The sequence below is a fragment of the Lutra lutra genome, chromosome 10 (assembly GCF_902655055.1).
Source record: "Lutra lutra chromosome 10, mLutLut1.2, whole genome shotgun sequence".
In the NCBI taxonomy this organism is placed as follows: Eukaryota; Metazoa; Chordata; class Mammalia; order Carnivora; family Mustelidae; genus Lutra; species Lutra lutra.
This window is the reverse complement of record NC_062287.1, coordinates 5238347-5263225: the sequence shown is the minus strand read 5'-3', so window position 1 is coordinate 5263225 and position 24879 is coordinate 5238347. Positions and strand designations below refer to the sequence as shown.

The following is a 24879-nucleotide window of genomic DNA, read 5'->3' as shown; positions in this document are numbered from 1 at the left end:
AGACTCTTGATCTGAGGGTTGTGAGTTCAAGCCCCACATGGGGTGGGGAGATAACTTAAATAAAATCTTTTTAAAAATCTGATTTAGGTAAGAAGAGACTATTGGAAAGAATTATTGGGAGTAGGAAGGGGAGGACTGGTGCAAAAGGGGAAGGGGACTCTTCCCTCCCGAGGAAAGAGTGGGATGGAAGGGTGGCTTGATTGAATTGTAGATCAGAGAACGTTTTACCTTTTTTTTTTTTTTTTTTAAAGATTCCATTTATTTATTTGACAGAGAGATACAGCGAGAGAGGGAACACAAGCAGGGGAGTGGGAGAGGGAGAAGTAGGCCTCCTGTGGAGCAGGGAGCTTGATGTGGGGCTCAATCCCAGGCCCCTGGGCCTGAGACTATTTTACTTTGAGGGGACCAAGTTCTCAAGAGGGACCCATTAAGGATGGTTACAAGCTGGCTCAGGCTGAGGTGAGTGAAAGTTCCCAGGCCTGGAGGAAGAAGAGGAATTTAGTCAGTTGAGTTAACAAGTATTTTGTTCTGAATGGTCAGTGGGGAAAAGTGGTTTAGCCATCATTTATGAGGCAGAGGACTGGAGCTTGGAGGGTCTGTGTCTGGCTTTGTCCTAGGTGAAAAAGAACAACTCTGGGTCTTTATCTGAGTCACATGGGAAGCCTGTTTCTTTGCAGCTTGCCTCTTCCAAGAATACCAAAGTAGGGGGGAATTCCTTTCTTTCTTTCTTTCTGAGAAAGCAAGGGGGTGGGGCAGGCAGTGGGAGGGGCAGAGAGAGGGAGAAAGAGAATCTTAGGTAGAAACCAGGAGTCAGCAGGGGAGCTCAGTGCGGGGAGCCCCTTCTGGGGCTCTATCTCAGGACCCTGAGATCATGACCTGAGCCAAGATCAAGAGTGGGATGCTTAACCAACTGAGCCCCCTGGGCGGTTCCTAACCGCTACTGCCTTCCAGGAGCACAGGGCTCAGGTAAAATTCAACACTGTCAATATATAAGATTTAATGGGCTGTTTGGTTTAGAAAAATGAGATTACATTAAACATACTTCTCTATATCTTACTTTTTTCACTCAAAAAGAGCTAGAGAAAATCCTCCCAAGTCTTGGCACAGCTCTTTTCCTTGCGATGCTGTTGTACCGTAATACTCCGTGGTCCCTCTCTTGGATGACCTTGTTCTCCAACAATTAAAAAATAATAATTTAATTTAAACTTTGGGGGGGTTCCTGTAGCTGCTGAACTTGGGGCCCCTAAAGCTTCATTCTATTATTCAAAATCTATTTTCTTTCTTAGAACCTTCTCATGGAACTGCCAACTCGTTTGAATTTACCTTTATTTTGCTCCTTCTTCACACCCCTCCTCGGTCCTCCGCCCTGGCCCGGGGAGGGAGGTGGTTGGGAAGAGAAAGGGTCCCATACCTTCTCCCTCGTCTTCTGGGTCCTTCTGTTGGTGACGATCAGCAACTTTTCCACCGCAGGTGCTAGTCGTTCCTCCGCCCGCAGAGGCATCGCAAGGCGTGGCCGGCGCGGGGAGTCCTGGGTGCGCGCCCGCGGGTGGCGGCGAGCGCGGCGCGGGCACCTGCCGGCCGAGCCTGCACCCCGAGGGCCGCGCCGCGCACACCCTCGCGAGCGAGGCGCCCCACGAAGACCTGTAGCAAAAATCCCTGTGGGCGTTTACGCAGGTTTTGCATTGAAAAGGACAGCCCCCAACGGAGCATTTCAGTCCTTTTAGATGGAAGTGTCTTTTGTCAAAGAGAGGGAGGGCGGCCGGCGGGGGAGGCGTCAGCCGCCGGGGAGGAGTCAGCGGCCCTTCCCGGTTAGCAAAGTTCGGGCGGTTGCAAAGTCACGGCTCTTTAGGTTGGGGCACGCGGCGTAGCCTCGCCTCACCTCGTGAGCCGGTTCTGAACAGGGAACCATAAAACCCCAAAACGCATGTGGGGTGTCACGCATCCCCGAGGCGCGAGTGCCCGGGCGGGGGAGCGCAGCGCCCCGTGTCCTCCGGCGCCCCGGGAGGGGCCAGGCTGTAGTCCGCGGGTGTCTGGTCCCGCCCCGGAGGCCTGAGGAGGGTGAGGGCTGGGCGGCCGCCGAGGCCCGAGGAGGAGGCACGCGAGCGAGCGCGGGCGCGCGGGCACGGGGCCGGGTCCCGCCGGCCGCCCAGGCGCCGCCCCCCGTCCTCCCCGCCCCGGCACGTCGGGGGGTTCCGGGCGCCGAGCCTGCATGGAGGCGGCCTCGCCGGCGGGACCCCGCGTCCCGCAGCCGTACGCGCCGGGAGCGGCGGGCGCGCTGGGGAGCCTGCTGCGCGGGCTCAAAGGCCAGCTCTTCACCTGGTGAGTGCGGGGGCGGCCGGCGGGGAAGTGGGGGGCGGCCGCGCGGACTCCCGGGCGGGTTCCGGCGGCTCAGCACGTGCGGCGGGGACGTGGCGGCTCACCTGGCTTTGTGAGGCGCCGCGCGCTCTCCCGCCGCGGCTTCCTCTTGGAAATCGTGGGAATGTGTTTCAGACGATTCGGCGGACATTGGCCGTGTCGGCGCGGTCAGGTGGGTCCTCGGCGGCGCCCCCAGCCCCCTTCTCCCCCTCGTCGCTGGCGACGGGGAGGGGACGAGCTCTCCAGGGATGCCCGGCAGGTGGGGGAGCCCGCGCCCGCCTTCCTACCGCTGCCAGGCCGGTCAGACAGGGCCCCGGTCCTCCACGAAGTGGCGAGTTCACCCGAACGAGGAATCTGGGTGAAGTTTTGTGGTCCCGTCCCCGAGCTCGTCCGGAGCCTGCCTCCTCCCTGGCCCGGGGCGAGGTGACACAGCCCCCTTCGGGCCCGGGGGTGCAGGGCCCTGTGCTCCGCAGGGAACAGCGAAGTGCTTCAGGGATTGGCAGCGACCCTGCACGGGGAAAGCCTTTCTGTGGTCGCCGCGGGGCTTGCCTCCTGCAGACGCAGAGGACTTAGGACCTCAGTCACCAAAGCCTTGGGTATGGCGCAGTCGGTGCTTGGCCTCTTTATGTGGACACCATCAGGTGGTTTTGCCTACTTCGTGGAATGACACCGTCGGTACAGCCACTCCGGGGAAGAAACAAGCAAAGCTGGGCATTTTGCCCAAGGTTTTGAGATGACCCGTAAGGGGTGGTGCCCACCAGCGCCCGTCAAGACTGTGATTTAACTACTTCTGGCCACTGGCCCCCTCATGAAACAGGCACCCCCCCCCCCCCAGATTAACAAAGCAAATATCCCATTAAAGATTGTGAAAACTCATTTTCAAAACCAGGTCAGGAATGGTGTGCACATTTTTGTTGCACAAATAAGAATAGTGGGAAATACATGAGTGTGCTTACAGGGCCAAGTGGGTCAAAATCGCCTGCGTCCTCCAGCTGTGTATGTCCTGATGAATGTCCACAGGTTCTCCGCGGGGAGGCAGCGACAGGTTTCATGGCTAAGGGCCCAGATTCTGGCCTCAGCTCCTGTTTGTGCCACTTATGAGCTGGGTGACCTTGGGCAAGTCACTTAACTTCTCTGTGCCCCATTTTCTTTCTTGTAAACTGGAGAAGATAACAGTTTGTACACAGCCTGGCTCATGGTACTGCTCTGTGGAGTTTGGTGGTTGCCTGCCATCAGTCCTCCATTCCTGGCTGTTGTTTTAGGAGGTGCCAGAGGCCCTGAGGTCGGGCAGACAGTATGGCAGATGGCAGCGTAGCAAGACAGAAGAACAAGGATTAGCAGTGATTGCTTTTTTTCTCCTAATGTTCTCATCTTTTCAAAATCCTGGTATCTAATAACTTCCTAAATGGGAGATTTCTTCTGTCTCTGAACACACTTTTTTGTACCTCCTTTATGCATTGTTGCTTTCTTCCTTGTGTGATAGCTCTTTGTGGCCATTTTATATTTCTAATGGATGGAGTCCTTCACAGCAGGAATGAAGACTTTTTCCTTTTTTCTGTCTCCGACAACCCTTAGCACATAAATGCATGAATGAATGAGGGATGACAAGGGTCTTGAGGCTTCCTTTACCTTCTGCCACACTCCCTGCGTGCTTGCTTTCATTGGTCTTTATTCTAAGGATGTTTGGCTGGAGCTTTATATATTTATTTATTTTTTGTTTGGCAGAACTCTTTTTTAACTTTGTTTTTTTTTTTTTAGAGCCTCTTAACATTTATTTTCTTAATTTTGTTATTTTTCTTTTATTTTAGAGATAGAGACAAAGTGTGAGCAGGGGAAGGGGCAGAGGGAGAGAATATCCAAGCAGACTCCCTCTGAGCACAGAACCGGACGCCGGGTTTGATCTCATGACCCATAAGATCAGGACTTGAGCTGAAATCAAGAGTTGGCTGGTTTACCGACTGAGCCACCCAGGTGCCTGGTTAGCAGAACTCTTGTTCACTAAGGTTTTCATTCCTACCTCTGGCAACCGTCCAGACGCTCGGATTCTGCTTTGCAGTTTTTCCTTATCTGAACCAGCAGTCAGAAAAATGCACTTTACCAGATATCCAGTATCCTTTATACTCATTGTTTTAAACTCTCGGTATTAAAACTCACCTCCCAGATTTAAGTTTGAATCGCTGGCTGTAGCCAGAGAGCCATGGGGGAGGCTGATGGGTGGATGTGTTATTACCACATGGGAAGTACGTGGAGGGATAGTTTGTACATAGAGGGACAGGCACAAAAAGGGAAAAGAGTAGCTCTTTCGGCAACTAGGGTGCTAAATACAGGGGAAACATTTGGGGCCTGTTTTCATTATGAGAAGGATGTATTCTAGATAACCCCAGCTCCTGATAAACTTGCCTCACTAGTAGATAATTTTTCCCTTTGAATAAGACTATCAGATCACTCACTCAATAAAAGTTTATCGAGGACTCAGTATGCGTCAGTTATTCACGATAAATACTGTATGTTTTCGAGACGGCTTCACTTGTAACTTGGGCTTCGGCCATTTGTTGCTATCGCGCGATTGACAACGGCTGTGACAGGAGGCTCTGGGTTTCCTAAATACCTGAGATTTATTTAATTGGATGCCATTTAGCAGTTTACATCCTAACACCTGTACTGTAATCGTATATGAAAAAATGCGTATTTCTTACTATGACTACCGAGTTTGCATCTCTAACAAGCATCTTCAAGGTTTATTTCACGTATTTATCCTTTTCCCATTGAAAAAATGGTAAGCCTTTTTAGGTTATATTTTCAGTATTTTATACTGATGAAAAATGAGTTCCCATTCATTTTAAAGATGCAGTTGCATATAACAAGATCAGAATCCTTTACATTCCACTAACTGTATTTACATTTGTATTTTGTGTGTTTCTTTCAAGTCTTTGATTTCTAAATTTTGTGAGGATGTGTGATGGTATATACAAAGGGACTTTTGGGTACAATAATTTATTTTCTCTAAGTGTAATGTTGACTTAGAATTCTAATATTTTATTTTTTTAAAGATTTTATTTGAGAGAGAGAGTGCACACATGAGTAGGGGGGAGGGGTAGAGGGAGAAGCAGACTCCCCATTGAGCAGGGAACCTGATGCGGGACTTGAACCCAGGACCCTGAGGTCATGACCTGAGCCACCCAGGTGCCCCAATATTTATTTACTTTAGAGAGACAGAGAGAGAACGTGCAGGGGAGCAAGGGGTAGGCAGAATGGGGAGAGGGAGACACTCTCAAGTGGACTCCCCACTAATCGGGGCTCGATCTCGCAACCCTGAGATCATGACCTGAGCCAAAATCAAGAGCCACCCAGGCACCCGTAGAATTCTAATATTTTAATTCTTAATAGTTTTTCTACATCTTTTCATTTATTTGTTATCTAAGATGGTAAGCTTTTGAGGGCACAGACTTTACCCTACTCTTTTTGTAGCACGATGTAGGACATGGGTTCGTTTGTTCTTTCATTTGCCACACCTCGAGCCTCTGTGGTGTTCTAGGTTCTAGACCCCTCTCTGGCCTACAAGAGATGAATAGGGTTTAGTTTGAGAGAGTTCATGATCGAGTCGAGTTTAGTAGAGGCGAGCACAAGGTACAGACGGCATGAAGGAAGGCAGAAATCAAGGTCACCAAGGTGAGTAGGGTTGGAAAGCGTGGCTGAGAGGGTGATCAGGAATTGGAAGCATTAATAGGAGTTTTCCAGGTGAAGTAGGAGAGGAAGAGTGTTTTGCTTAAGGAATTGCAAGTAGCTTGGTGTGAGGAGGGCGTGGGCGTGAGGAGGCAAGGCCACTAGTCGTCGGTCCGTGGACACTTGTGCACTGTGCACACCTGTAATTGTCTGGCAACGGGCCTGGCCCTTGGGCTCCTCCTTTCTGCTCAGTTTCCTCCTTCCAAAGGTGAAGGCCCAGGAGTTTTTGAAGGCATCATTTAGTGATGAACTGTAGAGCCTTCATCCGTTGATGGGACAGACATCTCCTGAGGGTTCCTTGTGGGCACAGCAAGGTCTCTGGGTGGCTTGCAGCTCTGCTGAGCGGGACCGTTCCTTAGGGTCATGTAAGCAAGGATATAAGTGGCTTTCTGTGGCTTGTGTAAGTGTAGAACTGAGGAACTCTAGATCCTGCCCATCTCCAATGTATCTCCTCCCTTCCCCCTTGCCTTGGTGAGATTATTTAATTCACATCTGTCTCCTCTACTGACACCAGGAGGGGAGAAGTTCTACTTACTTTTTAGTCACTGTTGTCTACTCTGCTGAGCACAGTGCCTACATTATTTTAGATACACGGTGAACACCAGATGATTGAATGAATCCCTAGTTCCCAACAGGAATATTATTTTTTATCTTTTATTATTTTTTTTAAGATTTTATTTATTTATTTGACAGAGAGAGAGAGAGAGAGAGAGCATGAGAGTATGCGTACAAGCAGGGGGGAGCAGCAGGCAGAGAGGGAGAAGCAGGGGAGCCTGACCTTGGGCTCGATCCCTGGACCTGGATCCCTGGATCATGACCTGAGCGGAAGGCAGATGCTTAACCGACTGAGCCACCCAGGTGCCCCCACCATAGGAATTTTATAATAGATCACTTTTCTTTTCAGATTATTTATTTTAGAGAGAGAAGAGGGTGAGAGGGTGAGTGGGGGAGGGGCAGAGGGAGAGAATCCTAAGCAGACTCCCTGCTGAGTGCAGAGCCCCACACAGGGCTCGATCTCAGGACCCTGAAATCACAACTGAGCCCAAGTCAAGAGTCAGGTGCTCAGCCCGCCGAGCCACCCAGGCGCCCACACAGAGCCGTCTGTGCTCCCACGGCCCTCCAGGGCTGGCCACCCATGCAGTTTCCAACTCGTAGCCTCCACAAACCACAGGGTGACAAGCGTGCTCCTGCATGTCTCCTTCTGTGCTGGGGAAGAGCCAGTGGGCAGGCTCAGGTGCGTCCTGCTAGGTGACTAAGGTGGAGAGAGGGGATGAACCCCAGGATGGGGCCTCTGTGGGCACCAGCTTCACTGCTCACTGACCTCACTGCTGCTGTTCTGGGCCCTTCTGGCAGGCTGTTCTAGAACCCTGGCAGCTGCTCTGGAAAGAGGAGGAGGCCATCTCTCTGGGTTGTGGCCCACAAGCTCTAAGAGCTTGGAAGGAGGGGTGGGTGGAGGAATGATTTTTGGCTGGACAGCTTGTACCTTTTTATTAGCTTCTCAGTGCTGCAGCGAGTTGGTAAAGAGACAGGCGGTCAGTGTCCCCCTGCAGCGTGGGACGGAGGTGAGGGTGGATGAGGGTGGACGTCACTTCACTCCAGTGTGCCCTGACTGGGCCCCTGGCAGGTGTCTGCCCCAGGCTGTCCTCTCCCTCCTGCAGAGCAGCTGCACACAAAACCTTTGAGTTACTCCTGCTAATCTCTGCGCCTTTCTTCAAGTTGATTAGGAGATGAATGAGATGATGGCTGTCAGTGCTTATTCCCGCCTTATTCTCTTTCTTTTTAAATGTTTTTATCATTAACATATAATGTATTGTTTTTGGGTGGAGGGGGCGTGGTAACAGGTCTGTGAATGTCAGGCTCACACAATTCACAGCGCTCACCGCTCACCGTAACACAGACCCTCCGCAATGTCCATCACCCATGGCCCCATCCCTCCCACCTCCCTCTCCTCCAGCAGCCCTCATTTGTTTCCTAAGATTAAGAGTCTCTTACAGTTTGTCTCCCTCCTCGGTCCCAACTTGTTTCATTTATTTCCCTCCCTACCCCCCACGGCCCCCTACCCTGCTTCTGAAATTCCTCATATCAGAGAGATCATCTGATAACTGTCCCTTTCTGACTGACTTATTTCGCTTAACATAATACCCTCTAGTTCCATCTATATCATTGCAAATGACAAGATTTCTTTTCTTTTCTTTTCTTTTTTTTTTTGATGGCTGCTCCATCTTTTTCTTTTTTAAAAAAGATTTTTATATTTATTTGAGAGAGAGAGAGCATGGGGAGGGGCTGAGAGGGAGGAAGAGAGACGAGCCCACTCTGCTTAGGGAGACACGGAGCTCGATCGCATGATCTCATGACCCTGAGCCCACCACCCTGGCCCAAACCAAGCCCAACCCACTCTGCCCCCCAGGTGCCCCAATCCCCCATCCTGACAGCACTTCCAGGCTATTTCCAGGGTCCACCTCCCCCTTCAGTCCCTGCACTCAGGACTTCAGAGTGGGCCTCTGTCGTCTCTCACGTGGACTCTTGTCACAGCGGCCATCCCTGCACTTCCTGCCCCAGCCCTCTCCCGTCACAGGAACCAGAGTGATGCATGTAACACCGGACGCTATCATAGCTGCCATCAAGTGAGAATTCATCCATGTCAGGCATCTGACTTACCTTTCATCCATCAGGCCTTAAAACAATCCTGTGCAAATATTTTTAGTCCTGTTGGTGGCAGGTCAGTACCCTGCCCCCAGGCGCTGCTGAGAGGCAGACTCAGGACAGTTTCCTTTGATCTTAAAGACCAGACCTGCTTCACTGTTTCAGAAATGCCACTGCATCCTGTTTGGCTTCCTCTGGGGACCTGCACCGGGTTTGCAAACCAGGGTGCTTTGGGGGTTCCCTGGAGGCTCCTCAGGGGCTCTTGTGGGGCAAGTTGGGAGATGGGACCTTGTGGGCTCCTGGGCTGGTCTCTGGCACCCATCAGATCTGTTGCTCTGCCTGTTGTATGGTTAGGTTTTTATGCCGAATGGTTGAAGAAAGAGTTCTGGAGCTAAAAAGTCTGAGAGCAACTGGTGATGGGATAGAGCTCCAGCTGTGGGGGTGGTTCCCATCCCCCCTTCCTGTGCCTCCTCCTCCTTCTTCCTCCTCCTCCTTCTTCCCCTGAACACAATGATTACATTTTTAGTGGTTTTCATTGTGGTAAAATAGATGATAAAATTTACCATTGTAACCATTTTTTTAAAGGTTTTATTTATTTGTTTGACAGACAGAGATCACAAGTAGGCAGAGAGGCAGGCAGAGAGAGGAGGAAGCAGACTCCCCGCTGAGCAGAGAGCCCAATGTGGGGCTCGATCCCAGGACCCTGAGATCATGACCTGAGCTGAAGGCAGAGGCTTAACCCACTGAGCCACCCAGGCACCCATTGTAACCATTTTTAAGGGTACAATTCAGTCACGTGAAGTACATTCACAGTGTTGTACACCCATCACCACTGTCCACTTCAAGAATTTGTTGCTCGTCCCATACAGAAACCCTGTCCCTGTCCAATACTAACTCCGCGTCCCCCTCTCTCCTCAGCCGCTGGTAAACACCGTCCTGCTTTCTGTCTGTCTCTATGAACTGACTATTCTCGGTCCCTCATGGAAGTGCAGTCACACAGTATTTGTCCTTTTAGGAGGGCCAACTCTGACATGAACGACAGGGGCCGCCTGTCACTGGCCCCCATGCCTCTCCGGGCTCATCATCCCTCTCCCAGATTGTCCGTCTCTGAGGGTAGCGACGAGCCTGTGATTCCCTGCACACACCTTCCCACCTGTAGCTTCCTCCACGGAGGGTTGTCTTATCCCCCCTCTTCTGGCTGCGTAAAGACCCTGTAGATGGCCCCGAGTCGGGCAGTTTTCTTCCCTGTCTCTCTTCACACACGTCTTGGCCCTTCGTCCATATCCTTCTGGCCCTCGTTCCTCACTCATTACACAGACCGTATCGGGAAAGAGGGGTCGTCATCACCAGCCTGGGAGAATGCGTTAAGGCTGGGGATGGCAGTTCGTCTGAAATACCGGTACAGCTGACGTCGTGCCTGGCTTTGACCCAAACCCGTGGCTCTGGATTTCTGGGAACAGTGCTAGCCTGTGTGCGGCGGGACTTGTCGATCAGATGCCTGCGTTAGGGCTGAGGTTCAAGCGGGCCGTTTGCCCTGGACGGTAGCCGTGTCTGGGGGAGAAGTGAGTTGCCTCCCAGGGTCACTGCTTGTGTATGTAAGTTTGGGTAAGTTTATTAAAAAAGGTATAAAACCTTCCTTATAGCATTATTTATTGAGGATCGCCAGAGAAAAACGGATCCTTTCACACAGGTGAATTTGCAGGTAACTTAAAACGCACTCTTTTGAGTATTAAAGTTTACTTTAAAATCCAACTGAGTGGCTTTAGGCATGAAATGGATGACTCACTTCTGTAAACTAATTCATGATTTGGGGCAGCAGTGCTTCCACATTTTATTCATTTGTGTTGGACAGCTTCCGAGGGCACGCCACTATTTTGTGGGTGTATTTGCAACTAATCCTGAGATTTTGCCCAGAAAAAACCAAAACATTATTTAAATATCTTCATGGTGGGGGCACCTGAGTGGCTCGGCCGGTCAAGTGTCTGACTCTCGTTGTGAGCTCAGGTCATGATCTCAGGGTCGTGAGGTTGAACCCCACCTTGGACTCTGTGCGGCGTGGAGTTTGCTCACGAGACTCTCTCCCTCTCCCTCTCCCTCTGCCCCTTCCCCTACCTCTCTCCCTCTCTTTAAAAAAAAAAAAAAAGGAAGTCTTTATGGCATATTCATTTATTTATTTATTAAGATTTTATTTATTTATTTGACAGACAGAAATCATAAGTAGGCAGAGCAGCAGGCAGAGAGAAGGGGAAGCAGGCTCCCCGCTGAGCAGAGAGCCCGATGCGGGGCTCCATCCCAGGACCCTGAGATCATGACCTGAGCCGAAGGCAGCGGCATTAACCCACTGAGCCACCCAGGCACCCCCATTATGGCATATTTAAAACAAATGTATGAGACTATTCACCTTTTAGTAACACGTATTCATAACACCTTTTTTTCACGATTCAGGATCATCCTCGTGAAGTTTAATTATTCTCCTGAGCGGCAGTAATAAGAGTATGTTCGGGACCAGTGAAGTCAATTATTTGTCTTCTTCTTCTTCTTTTTTTTTTTTTTTCCCCACAGTTGTCACGTGATTTTTTCTGTGTTACTGAACATATCTCTGGAAGTCTGCATTCTTTCTAAATGAGGACTTCTGTGCTAACCCTGTAGAAACCAGATAACCCGATTTCTCACAATTGCTTGTGGTGAAAGTATTAGTGGGCCGTGAATAAAGATTTAAATAATTTTCATTTTAATAAATTATAGAAACCTTTAGTCCATAGATTTGAGGTCTTTTATTTTTAAATGGTGACAGATGTCTGTGTTAATTAAAGTCATCAGATAAGCGATACAGCACAAAAATTTGGCTACTTGTGTTAATGAGGCAGAGAGAGTTTATGAAGAAATCATAGTTAAGTCCCAAACCTCTTTGTAGTCATTTCTTGCAAGATAGCATACTTAAGGAACATACTGACTCAATTTCTTCAGTCCAACAAATCCTTAGTGAGAGTCTGAGGCCAGTATTTTGGTGTGTGATGTCCAGCTAGCCAGAGTCGTACTGGGACAACCCTGCTTGGAAGAGTTTAGAAGAGGGGCGTCTGGCTGGCTCAGTCAGGGGAGCATGTGACTCTTGATCTCGGGGTTGTGGGTTTGAGCCCCACGTTGGGTGTAGAGATTTACTTAAAAAATAAAATATATATTTTTTAAGATTTTATTTATTTGACAGAGAAATCACAAGTAGGCAGAGAGGCAGGCAAAGAAAGAGGGGGAAGCAGGCTCCCTGCTGAGCAGAGAGCCCAAAAATAAAATCTTAAAAAAAAAAAAAAAAGAGTCTACAAGAACCATTTCTTAAGCTTTTCACAGTGGTATCAAGCCAAAGTTTAAAAAAAAAAAAAAAGTAATAATATAAAATAAAGTCTTTGTTGGGTAAAGCTGAGTTGGTGAACTTAGAGCAACCTCCCTATTCCGGGACCTTGGGGAGGCTTAAGTCAGTGTCGTCCTACAGTAATTTTCTGCGGTGAGCATTATAATGCTGTCACCGGCATCCTCATTGGACACACGTGGAAGCTGAGGCATAGAGGGGTCAGGTATTTTCCCTAAGAGTCACACAATTACACAGTAGGAAGGAGGGCAACGAGGTTTCACCTCCGACCCCTCAGGTCTGGCTTCAGAGCCTGTGTGCCTAACACCGCACTGTCCTGCCTCTTGTGAGCTGAGCAGCAAACTGAAAAGGAAGAAAAAAAGGCCTTGGACAATTAATGTCACACAACCCCCGCCCCCCACACACCTGTCCCCCTACCCCCACCCCCGACTTTTTGTGATGTGTATCCCTAGGGCTGCCAGAGAGTCTATGAAGTCACAGGATACATAATCTAATGTGTCTTCCTGGAGCATCAGTTGTTTTTTATTTTATTTTTTAAAGTAAGCTATACCCCCAGCATGGGGCTTGAACTCAGGACCCTGAGATCAAGAGTCGCGTGCTTCACTGACTGAGCCAGCCAGGTGGCCCTGATTTAATTTATTTTTTGGACTCTGGTTGTATGGAAGTGGAGTGGTAATTCCTGGCTCATGACACACGTTCAGTGTTGGCCCATGAATGGCTAAGTGACTTTTTTAGTGCAGTAAGTTGTGCAAACCCATCACAAGCCCTAAAACGAGAGTCCTGCTGGTAACTTACATCTACCTGGCCAGGCCCTCTGCCCACGTTCTTCCCCAACCAGAGAGAATCCCCATCCTGAATACCCCTCTCACCATTCCCTCGCTCTCATTCTCTCTCTCTCTCTCTCTCTTTTTTTTTTTTTTACAGTTTTGTTCCTCTGTGTATTTCTAAAAAGTATGCTTTTACTATCTTTTCTTTTACTTTATTAAAAGGATATCATACTATAGACAGTCTGTCGTGATTTATTTCCCCTTCCATGTCACGCTGCCAAGATTGATCTGTGCAGTTGCCTAATGCCGCAAGAACCCTCCCTTGGACTCTATGTAATATTATTTTCTGTGCATAAACCGTACTTTATTAATTCAGTTAATGGGCATTTGGGTTTTTTCCAGGTTTTTTCTTATAGTGAACAGGACTTCCAGGAATAGTCTGCTATATGTCTTCTATTGATCACATATAAGCGCTTCTTTTTTTTTTTTTTTTCCAAGAGAGTGAGAGAAAGAGAGCATGAGTGGGAAGAAGGGCAGAGGGAGAGAGAAATAATCGTCAGCAGGTTCCACACTCAACGCAGAGCCGGATATGGGGCTCGAGCTCATGACCCTGAGATCAAGACCTGAGCCCAAATTAAGAGTCTGAGCTCAACTGCCTGAGCCACCCAGGTGCCCAGCACTTCTTTTATAGACACATGCGGGCATACAGAGTGTCTGGCGGTGGGCGGGGGTGGGGACAGCTAGATGCTAGGGCAGGTGACTTTTCAACTTCACAGAATGCTGAACTGTTTTCCTGAAGTGGTTGTACCAGTATACGAAGCCACCCTGTGAGTATGAGAACAAACATCCTTTCTAACACTTGGTATTATTAGACTTTTTAAAGTTTTGAGTCAAATGAACGTAAAGGGTATCTCTAATCTGCACATCCCTGATTCCCGGTGCAGGTGGGGCTCTGTTCATAGGCCTTCGTGTTTCCACTTCGGAAAGATGCCCCTATTACCTGTGGAAGAGCCATGTTGAGGGGTGCTTGGGTGACTCAGTGGGGTAAGCGTTGGCCTTCGGTTCAGGTCATGATTTTGGGGTCCTGGGATCGAGCTCTGCATCAGGCTCCCTGCTTAGCGGGGAACCTGCTTCTCCCTCTCCCTCTGCAGCTTCCCCTGCTTAGTATCTCTCCCTCTCTGTTAAATAAGTAAATAAAATCTTAAAAAAAAAGAGAAAGAACCATATTTTGCACATTGTTTTTATAATAAGTGGTTTGCCCTATACACAGAGTGATTTACATGGGTTTTAAGGATACCCCCTGAGAGTCGAAAAAGTTGGGGCTGGCTTCAGGTTCCCCACAAATGGTGATTTACTTCTCTTTGCCTAATAGAGGCATTCTGTTGAAAAGCTTGAGAGTTGGCTGGGTTACATCAGAAGCAGGGAAGCTGACTAAGGAGGGGAGTGGGTTTTTCTGGTGTGAGCCCTTGTGGAGGTTGAAAAGCTCACAGGAAATCTCCCTTCCGCTTCCGCCTCCCCATCCCTCCAGGCCAAGTGCCAGGAACTTTCTAGATAAGACTCAGATTGCTCTTTTCTAGTGCCTGGTTGATGTTTGATGAGTGTATTAGTGAGAAATGCAGCTCCCCACTGGTGTAGGTAAAACAGGATTTACAGCCTCACAGAGTTTGAGGTGGAGAATGTGCCAAACTGCAGAGGGCGGGGACAGGGCTGGGGCCCGGAACCCAGCCACAAGGGGGTTTTCTGTCTGTGCTCTGACTGCTGTTCATTTCCTTCTTTTAACTGCCCACTGGTTGCTTGTCCTCACTCCAGGATCGCCTTTGATGGTTTAAGCCACATACAGAAACAAGCGGTTTTGTTTTGATCATCCTGCAGGAAGGCTCATTGAGATTTTACAACAGTTGAAAAAAAAATGGCCCTTCAGGACTTCTGATGTAGCCTCCGCGAGAAGGCAGTCGTCGGAATTTAGAGATTGATGGTCTGTGGCTTCTTGGCTGCTTGCTGAGAACAGGGTTAGTCTGTTTCCTTCCGTGCCTGTGCCAGACTGGGGTGGGTGGAGAGAGGGCGGCACACCTGTTGTAAATGTCATCATCCAGACTCTCGAAACAGCAAGGCACTGGTTGGCTCGGACTAAGCCTGTCCTTGAGAATCCGCCCTTCCCCCACCCCTGCACCCACCTTGCCCGCCCTCCTGGAGCTCCTGTTCCTGGCCTCCGGAGCAGGTTCCTGTGGGTGCCCCTGGCTGAATTCTCACGGAGGCGTCTGGGGGTTGGGAGGGTCCTGGAGGTGAGAGGCCAGTCCTCACATACTGACCACAGTTAATGCTGCCCCCGTCCCCACATCTGTCGAGGCTGTAGGATTCATAGTCCTGTCACAGGTAACCACAGAGAATCGGCAATGTGCCCACCTGTTTCACGCTTTCTCATTTCAACCAGTCCCACGTCAGAGGACGGAGGGAGGCTATCGTATATAGATATTATGTCCTCTCTTGTTTTCATGAGAACACCATTTACTAAGATCAAACACACCATCAAATGGGCGGTGCTAAGCTGTGCCAACTGTTAGAGATGCAGGATAATTTGTATCACTTGATCTCCTCTCATGGTGTCAGAATCTTCAATATTACAGGATTTATTTTTGTTATTATCAGGGAGGCAGTGTGTAGAATGGGAAAAACAGAGACTTGGTGATTTTCTGACTTTAGGGACCTTTCTCACTGGGGCAGGTGTGTACACGTGATCCCTATCCCAGGAGAGGTTTTGTGAGTTTTATTTATTTATTTATTAAAAAGGTTTTATTTGTTTATTTGACAGAGAGAGAGTACAAGCAGGGGGAGCAGCAGGCAGAAGGTGTTTGAGAGAGGCAGGGAGAAAAGAGAGACCAAGAAGCAGACTCCCTAACGAACAGGGAGCTCAATGTGGGACTCGATCCCAGGACCCTGAGATCATGACCTGAGCTGAAGACAGATGCTTAATCGACTGAGCCACCCAGGCACCCGTTTTGTGAGTTTTAAGTGGAGCAACACAGATAAACACTTAGTATGGCGCTGGCCCCGCCGTTATTTTTATGAAGCCACCTCACTTTTGTTAGGGTAATGAAAAAAGGTTTTCTGAGTCCCTGCTAGATGCCAGCAGCGTACTCCTGTGGGACAGAGACGAGGAGCCCACCCTGCTTGGGTTGCTCTCCGGGTTCTGCCATTCGCTAGCTGTGTGATACTGGGCATGATGTGCGACATCTCTGTGCCTCAGTTTCATTATAAATACCAATAACAGAGCACCTACCTCTTAGGATTGTTGGGAGGATTGAATGAAGCAGGACTGTGAAATCCTGAAATTGTTGGGACGGGACCTGGTACGTAGAAAGGGTGCACTCTGGGTGTTAGATACTGTTCTCACTGTTAAGAGTAACAGTGGTAACAATCACAGTGGTAATTACAATAGTAACTACAACGATGGTAACAACAACCATGACAGTAACAGTATTAGATACTGTTCTGCAGACAGAATTGGGTGTCTTATGATTTAGTTACAACACTGCCTGGAGGTAGCATTGAAGGGGTCCCCCAAGGTTGCCCTCCCCCAGCTCCCTACCCCCCACTTCAGACACTGGTCAGGATTGCCAGATTGGCACCTTGTACTTCTGACTGACCGACTGCAAATCAGAGGCTCCCATGACCTCAGCCTTGGGTTCTGTGATTTGCTAGAGCAGCTCACAGAACTAAGGGAAACAGTTTATTTACTAAATTACCAGTCGATGATGAAAAGGTACAACTCAGAAACAGCCAGATAGAAGAGATGCATAGGGCGAGGTAGTGGGGAAGGAAAAGGGCAGGGAGCTTCACCCTCCTAGCACCTCAGTGTGCTCACCAAACCTGGAAGGTCTCTGAGCTCCTTGGTTAGGATTAAAAAAAAAAAAAAAGATTTATTTATTTATTAATTTTAGAGAGAGAGCCTGTGGTGGGGGAGGGGCAGAGGGAGAGAGAGGGAATCCTCAGGCAGACTCCCTGCTGACCGAGGAGCTCAGAGCCTGGGATCGTGACCTGAACTGAGACCAAGAGCCAGATGCTTAACGTACTGAGCCATCCAACATTCCCTTTAGTTAGGATTTTTAGGGACGGTGTCATTATATAGGCACAGGTGATGAGCTCATTGGTCGTTAGGGCATGGCTCAGCCTCCAGCCTCTCTCCCCATCCTGGGGTGGGGTGAAGGTTCCAAGCCTCCAAGTCCAGGCTGGTTCCCCCAGAAACCAGCTCCTCTCTCCTTAGGGGCTTTCCAGAAGTCACCTCATCAACATAAACTTGGGTGTCCTTGAATGGGGCTTGTCATGAAGAACAGAAGATGCTCCTCTTTCTCTTATCACTTTTAGGAGCTCTGGGGAGGCCAAGATTAAAAATATATATTCCTTATCATATCACAGTTTGGGAGGTGATGTATTCCCAGGTTCACATGGAAAAATTCACATGGGAATTTTTGAGGAACCTTATTCTGCCTCCTCCATTTGGTGATAGAATCTAAATGTGGTTTGGAGAAGAAAATAGAGCCCCAAGACCCTTAGATGCTGGTGAAAAACTAAATAATAATTCATAAAATGTCAAGGAAACGTTTTCTCGACTCATCTAACCCACCGCCTTTGGTCAGTGTTTGAAGTAATCAACCGAGCTGTGCTAGACTCGCTTTTAAGCTGCACGACACGTTTGAAAGAGATCCCGTGGCTGTCCTTCTGTGTGAGAGCTGCATGGATGGGCTGCGGGCACGGAGGGTAATGGACAGTACACGCTGTTCCTGCTGCTGGGACAGCAGTTCCTGTCCTTGTCTCTTGACCCGAACAACTTGTCTTCATTGGTCAAGTCTCAGATGAAGTATCACCTTGTGAGGAAAGCCTCCCACAGAGTCTCACATTAGATTAGGTCCCCTCGTGCCGTTTTTTTTTTTTTTTTTTTTAAAGATTTTTTATTTATCCATTTGACAGACAGAGATCACAAGTAGGCAGAGAGGCAGGCAGAGAGAGAGGGGGAAGCAGGCTTCCTGCCGAGCAGAGAGCCCGATGCGGGGCTCGATCCCAGGACCCCGGGATCATGACCTGAGCTGAAGGCAGAGGCTTAACCCACTGAGCCACCCAGGTGCCCCCCCTCGTGCCGTTTTTGACAAAACGGATGGACCTCAAGTACGTTACGCTACATGAAATAAGTCCGACTGTTCCGTGTTTTCCTTCGCTGCTGTGTTATGAGCTGTGTGAAGGCGGGGCTGGTCACTTCACTGTCGTCTGGAGCCTGGCCGTGTCAGGGACCTACTCGGTAGTAAAAAATATTTGCTGGATTGAACAGGATACCGTTAAGAAGATGGTAATAAAAAGGTCACTGTGGGCTGTTGAAGTTGTTGCTGTTGGATGATTTCCCCCAAGCAGATGAGAATTCGCACACATTCTGCTCTCTAGGTAGGAGTCTCTGAGGAGGACGGCAAGGGCTACCCCCGCTCCTCTGAAAACGCACAGGTATAAACTCGATTTGAGCATCCCTGAGACAGGTCAGCTCCTTCAGACCAGGCTGCCGTGTCGCAGGCGGTGGTGTGGTTTCCCTCACATCCTTTGGGTGACCATTCCCTGTCCCTGCATACTTCTTTCTGCCTGTGTGTGTGTGTGTGTGTGTGTGTGTGTGTGTGTGTGCGCACGCACGAAGGCTCAGTAGCCAACCAAGGCAGGGAGTGCTGACCCCTTCAACTAGCGTTCACTTGATTTTCTGCCAAACTCTAATTTTCCAGAAGATTTGATACTGCTAGCTTTCTCTTCTTGGCTGTGGGATGACATTGTGATGATTAAAGTGGACACATATTACGGAAGGTTGTGTCCTTCATTAGTGCAGACGGTATTGATTAAATTGACTGGAGTGTGTTAGGCTATATTTGCCCACAAAATTCCAAGTAAAATGTAAAATAGTTCTCATTTTATAGGAACCTGTTCTGTGATAACCGAGTCTACAATTATCACGGACTGTATTTTGTATGGGAAAATACATTATTGAAGTCATATTCAGTGATCGGCTAAAAGGCCAGGCATTTAAAGAAGAGCCGTTGAATGATCTGACCTGCATTTTTGCAGCTTCATCCATTTTCATCAAATATGGGTTAGAGAGGAGTGCCTGGCTGGCTCAGTCGGTTAAGCATCTGCCTTCGGCTCAGGTCATGATCCCAGGGTCCTGGGATCAAGCCACACATCAGGCTCCCTGCTCAGTGGGGAGCCTGCCTCTCCCTCTCCCACTCCCTCTGCTTGTGTTTCCTCTTTCGCTGTGTTTTTCTCTGTCAAATAAATAAATAAAAATCTTTTAAAAAATGGGTTAAAGAGGGAAGAAAAGGGGATGAGTCCTCTGTTCTGAAGTTATTTTATTTAATTTTTTAAAAAAGATTTATTTGTTTATTTGAGAGAAAGAGCACAAACGAGCCAATGAGAGTGTTGGGGTGGGTCGGGGCGGGGGGGGGGGGAGAGAATCCCAAACAGATTCCTAGCGAGCCTGGAGCCCAACACAGGGCTCGATTCTAGGACCCTGAGATCATGACCTGAGCCGAAACCAAGAGCAGACACTTAACCGACTTCACCAGCCAGACCTCCTGAAGTTATTTAACAGAGCCATGTAGGAGGGAATGTAGTAGGCTAGCAGATGCACTTTACTTAGTGCTGGAGGTTTGCATTTTGTCCCCAATTCTTCCACTTTTGAACAATGCCAGTTGGGTGACCCGTTTCGCCTCTCTGAGCTTCATTTTGTTCATCTGTCACTCTGCTGGGTCAAAACTTAAAAACAAGAAGGTGCAGGAGCGTTTTTGTAAATGGCAAGGCCCTGTGGAAAACAAAGTCAGATATTCTGATGGGGTCCATTAGCATGAATGTGATAAATAAATAATACCTGGTAATGACGCGTGCCCCACCGGCAAATCCGGGGAGCTTTAAGTCAGCAGTCTGGAATCTCAAGTTGTCCGGACAAAGAGTCCCAGGTCGTAGGAGAGAAAGTGAGCTCTGAATCCAGATAAGCACGAGGATTCAGAACAAGGAGTCAGGCATGTTTCTGATGTTACTCTTCATGCTTGCTTTCTGGTCCTTTCCTGGTTCTTTGAAGAAAAAAAAACATAGATTTGGAAAAACAGATTTCTCCTTGTTAGAAAATTTGGTATGCCCAGAATGGATAAAGAAGAAAATAACCAAAAATGTCCTATAATTCAACCTAAATTCTTTGTTAATTTTAAGGTTCACTCAGGCAGTTTGACCCATCAGTCATCGTAGTCATTGACTTCTTATCCCTTTGACTAGCGTCCTTTGGCTGTAGACCTTCTCTTGTTCCCAGAGAGTCAGAATAGAAAGAAGCAGTTCACGGGCATCTGGGTGGCTCACTCTTGGTTTTGGTTCAGGTCCTGAACCTCAGGGTCATGGGATGGAGCCCCGTGTCGGGCTCCATGCCCAGTGGGGAGTCTGCTTGAGATTCTCTCCCTCTCCCTCCCGCTCATTCTCTTTCTCTCTCTCTCAAATAAATAAAATCACTGGGGAAAGAAAAAGAAAGAAACAATTCTAGGAATGAGCTGTTGGGAAGATCCAGAGGTTGAAGTTCAGACTGGGTGAACATACCTGAGTTATAGTTAAAGTGAGTGGGTGCAATTGGGTGGGTTCCTTGCTGGATTTAGACGGGCGCTAAGCTTGCCCTTCTCTCGGCTTCCGCTGTATTGTTACAGAATACTGAAGACTTGGTTAGCCCCACTCCCCCACCTTGGATCTAAGAAGTTCAATAGGACATATGGTGAAGATAGTAGAGGAAAGATTTTATCCTCATTTCAGAAGTGTCCTGCTCCATTGTTCTACATAATAATCATAAATACAAGAAAACTTGATGGGTGTTATTTATGGCACCCTTTTTGGAAGAGCTTGCTTCAATGGCTTAGTAAGTACGGGACTGTGGTTTTGGCAAATCTCCACGAACATGCCTCTAGCATTGTGGATAAGAAAGCTGACCTCTGAAACTCTGGATTCTTGTACGTTGCTGGAATATTCCAGTCTTCTGTGTCTGGGACATCACAGTCAGTTCACTTGAGGGGGTCATCAGGCTCTAGATAAGATGATTCTTACTACTCAAGCTCACATTTATGCCTGAAAATAAATGTATTAATTTAGAATGAGAATTGTTGCTGTCAAATTTGACAGCTGCTCATAGGAAGACCATCCCAACCAAAAAACGTACTTGGGAAACATGAGCTCTGAAGTTGCTTAGTGAATGTAGAACAAAGACAAAAGAAATCACATGTCTATCCACCCCACCGCCCACCTTTATGAGACTCAGACTTCTACTCTCGGTACCTGCCTTCCAATGATGAGTGACTTGTTAAGAGATCAGGGGACCCTTGCTCCTTGATGGGACTGGAGAAACAGATAACTTTCCAAGTTTCCTTTTTCTGGAGTTGATATTGTAAAAGATTTTATTTATTTGAGAGAGAGGAGAGAGAGCACATTCGTGTGTGCATGCACAGGAACTGGGGCAAGGAAGGGCAGAGGGAGAGGGAGAAGCAGACACCCCGTTGAGCACAGAACCAGACTTGGGGCTCCATCTCAAGACCCCGAGACCACGACCTAAGCCAAAACGAAGAGTCAGACACTTAACTGACTGAGCCACCCAGGTGCCCCTTCTGCCCATTTTTTAATTGGATTATTTGGGGTTTTTTTGGATATTGAATTATTCAAGTTCTGTATATATTTTGGATACGAACCCTTTAGGGAATGTATTTCTGTCATCATCTCATTGCCCTGAGGTATTTGTATAGGAAAGGCTGGGTAAATGTTTGTTTCTTACTCTTTATGTGTGAATTTTCAAAATAATGGGTTGTTGGTTCCCTAGCATCCTTCCAAGGTTACCATTGAGTTTTATTTTTATTTTTTATTATTTTTTATTTTATTTTATTTTTAAAGATTTTATTTATTTATTTGACAGACAGAGATCACAAGTAGGCAGAGAGGCAGGCAGAGAGAGAGGAAGGGAAGCAGGCTTCCTGCTGAGCAGAGATCCCGACGTGGGGCTCGATCCCAGGACCCTGAGATCACGACCTGAGCCGAAGGCAGAGGCCTAACCCACTGAGCCATCCAGGTGCCCCTATTTTTATTTTTTTAAAGATTTTTTGTTTATTATTTTATAGAGAGAGAGGCAGGGAGAGAGCACACGCAGGGGGAGGGACAGAGGGAGAGGGAAAGAGAGAATCTCCAGCAGATCCCTACTGAGCGAGGAGCCCGACGCAGGGCTGGATCTCGTGACCCTGAGATCAGGACCTGAGCCAAAACCAAGAGTCGGACGCATAACCGACTGAGCCACCCAGGCACTCCATGAGTTTTATTATTATTTTTTTAAATTTTAAGCTTTGCTTATTAATTCATGGATTTAAACGTATTTGAGGTATTTCGGTCCATTGCAATTCTTTTGACGTTCAGAATGTCTTTTTGTCATGACGCCACTAGTGTTTTGCTCACTTTATTGCCATCCAGTGTGACAAGATAGTCTAGGCTTATTTTATATGTTTCTTCCCCCAAGTCTGAAATCAGTTCTCCAAGGTGCCCTAGTTTTTTTTAGTGGGAAATCACATTTAGACGCCATATCTAGGCACGAAGAATGTTCAAGATTGTTGGTCGGTCATTGTCTCAGGCTGGCTTTTCAGTGGACAGATAGGAATTATGTATCTTTAAAAGACATAAAATACAGTACAAGTTAATTCTAATTTTCAGTAGGGTTCAGAACAATAAGGGGTTTTACCTCACCCTGTTCAATCTCACATCTTCATCTCCTTTTCCTCCACTATAAACCAGTGCATCAGGATCATTTTTCTTTTTTCTTTCCTGACCTGTAGATGACTTTGAAAACAGTTTTGATTTTATCTTTACACTTAAAAATAACAAACACAGGTCAGCGTTAGCATTCCATACTCCTTTTGCTCCGCATTTGCTTTTTAAAGTAGATCCTGGCCGTCACTTCATAGCAGTTGGTAGAAATGTTTGCCTGGCTTTTTATAGCCCACGGTACTCTTTTCTGTTTATTTGGGTGGTTCCCTATTGGTAGGCATTTAGGTTTTTTCTTTAGTCCTTTATTGTTATAGATAGTCGTGTAATGAATAGCCTGTATGTAGGCCTTTTGTATTTTTGCCAGAGGGTCTTGGTGAGAGACCACTAGAAGTAAAATTCCCCACGCTGTGTCCCCCAGTAAGGATTGTGTCATTTTGCTTTGTTACCAGCAACAGTCAGAAGTACCGCTAAGCCTTTTGAAGTGTCATAGATTGTGTCCAGACTGCCATCATTTGTTCCGTGGATTTCTAGAATTGAGAGAACTCCGACCTGGAAGCCCTTCTCTAGAGCTCTGCTCCTCAAAGTGTGGTCCGTGGACCAGAAACCCAGGCATCACCGAGAGCTGGTGTGAAGTGCAGATCTCAGGCTTCTCTCCAAATGTATTGAATCACAATGTGCAATTTTTTTTTTTTAAGATTTTATTTACTTGAGAGAGGGAGAGTAGGAACATGAGTGGGGAGCGGGGGCCGAGGGAGAGGGAGAAGCAGACTCCTTGCTGAGCAGAGAGCTGGACGTGGAATCGATGTGAGGACCCTGAGATCATTACTGGAGCTGAGGGCAGAGGCTTAACCCACTGAGCCACCCAGGCACCCCCAGAATGTGCAATTTAACAAGATCTTCAGGTGTTCACATCACATTAAGATTTGAGAAGCACCAGTCTGGAGTTGTGGTGTTCTGTGTGATAGCTCCTAGCCACATGTGGTGACTTAAATCAGAATGAATTACACTGAGTAACTACAGTAGAAACTTAAGGCCCTCATTCAACACTCTTAGCCCCATTTCAGATGCTCAGTAGCTCCTTCTCAAACATTTCCGTCACTGCAGTAACGCCACTGCACCGTGTTGGTCTGTGGCTACTCTAGCCATTTATGGCTATTTTAATTTAAATTGAAATTATGTAACATTCAAAATTCAGTTCCTCATTTACTTTAGCCCTGTTGCAAGTGCTTGTTTGCTCCATATGGCCGGAGGCGACTCTACTGAATGGTGCCTATACAGAACATTTTCATCATCACAGAAACTTCTGTTGGACAGTTCTGGGCAGAAGGGTTCCAAAAGGCTGGGTGAGCCAAAGGAACAAGGGAAAGAAAATTTACTGAGTGCCTAAGGCGGTGGGTACTTTTCTACAGGTTACATTAATTAGCCCTTAAACCCAAACAAGTGGTTTTACACCCATTAAAATAAAGAAACAGGGGTCGTCTGGATGGCATAGTCGGCTGAACATCTGACTCTTGGTTTTGGCTCAGGTCCTGATCACGTGGTTTGTGAGATCGAGTCCCGCCTTGGGCTCTGCACCCAGCGGGGAGTCAGCTTGGATTCTCTGTCTCTCACTATCCCTCCGACCCTGTCCTCCATTTGTGTGCGTGCTCTCTCTCAAATAAATAAATAAATCTTTTTAAAAAAGTAAAAAAAGAAAGTTTGAAACACCAGTTGAACTTCATAACACTAATAAGGGGTGGGCTTAAACATTCTGATTCAAAGTCTAGGGTTCTCTCCACGGTGTTCACAAGGAATTCTTCTTCCCTAAAGATCACATCTGGGGTACAATCTCCACCAGCCTTTTATGGAACAAAACATGAAGTGGAAAACGTGTGTCAGCACCTGTTTCTCTTCTCTTTCATGTTTCAAATTTAAATCTAGACCCCAGTGTTCTCTAATTGCTGTGCTCGTGTTATTACCACTCTCACGTTGCTTGAGTTCCTCTCTCGGTGTCTCCTAACTGCAGTATTTGTCTCCCTTGCATTTTAATGTTACAGGATCTCATCTAACATTACCACATCTCAAGAACTAATTGCGTGTAGTCACTAATCTAATAAACATTTACTGAGCATCAACTCTGCGTAAGACATAATCTAGTGGGGGGAAAAGAAAACACATTTCCTTCCCTTACTTGCCTTCATTTTAAGGTAATGATATATCCTAATACACTTTCTAGTCTTTGAAATTTGGCTTCTGTGGCCT

At 47.7% G+C, this 24879-nt stretch overlaps 1 protein-coding gene across 4 annotated transcripts in view; it reads left to right on the top strand.

Moving 5' to 3' along the window:
- Positions 1–1800: 1800 nt before the first annotated feature.
- Positions 1801–24879, top strand: part of SLC35F2 (solute carrier family 35 member F2) — a 49192-nt gene continuing 26113 nt past the window's right edge. Inside the window, exon 1 of one of the 4 annotated variants that reach the window (XM_047691746.1) lies at positions 1801–2319. In XM_047691746.1, coding sequence (XP_047547702.1) covers positions 2210–2319 — 110 coding nt within the window. In that variant the 5' untranslated portion in view covers positions 1801–2209. Of the gene's footprint in view, positions 2320–2595; positions 2687–8589; positions 8703–24879 lie in introns of those variants that run through there. The other 3 variants (XM_047691745.1, XM_047691748.1, XM_047691747.1) reach the window with 3 other exon arrangements.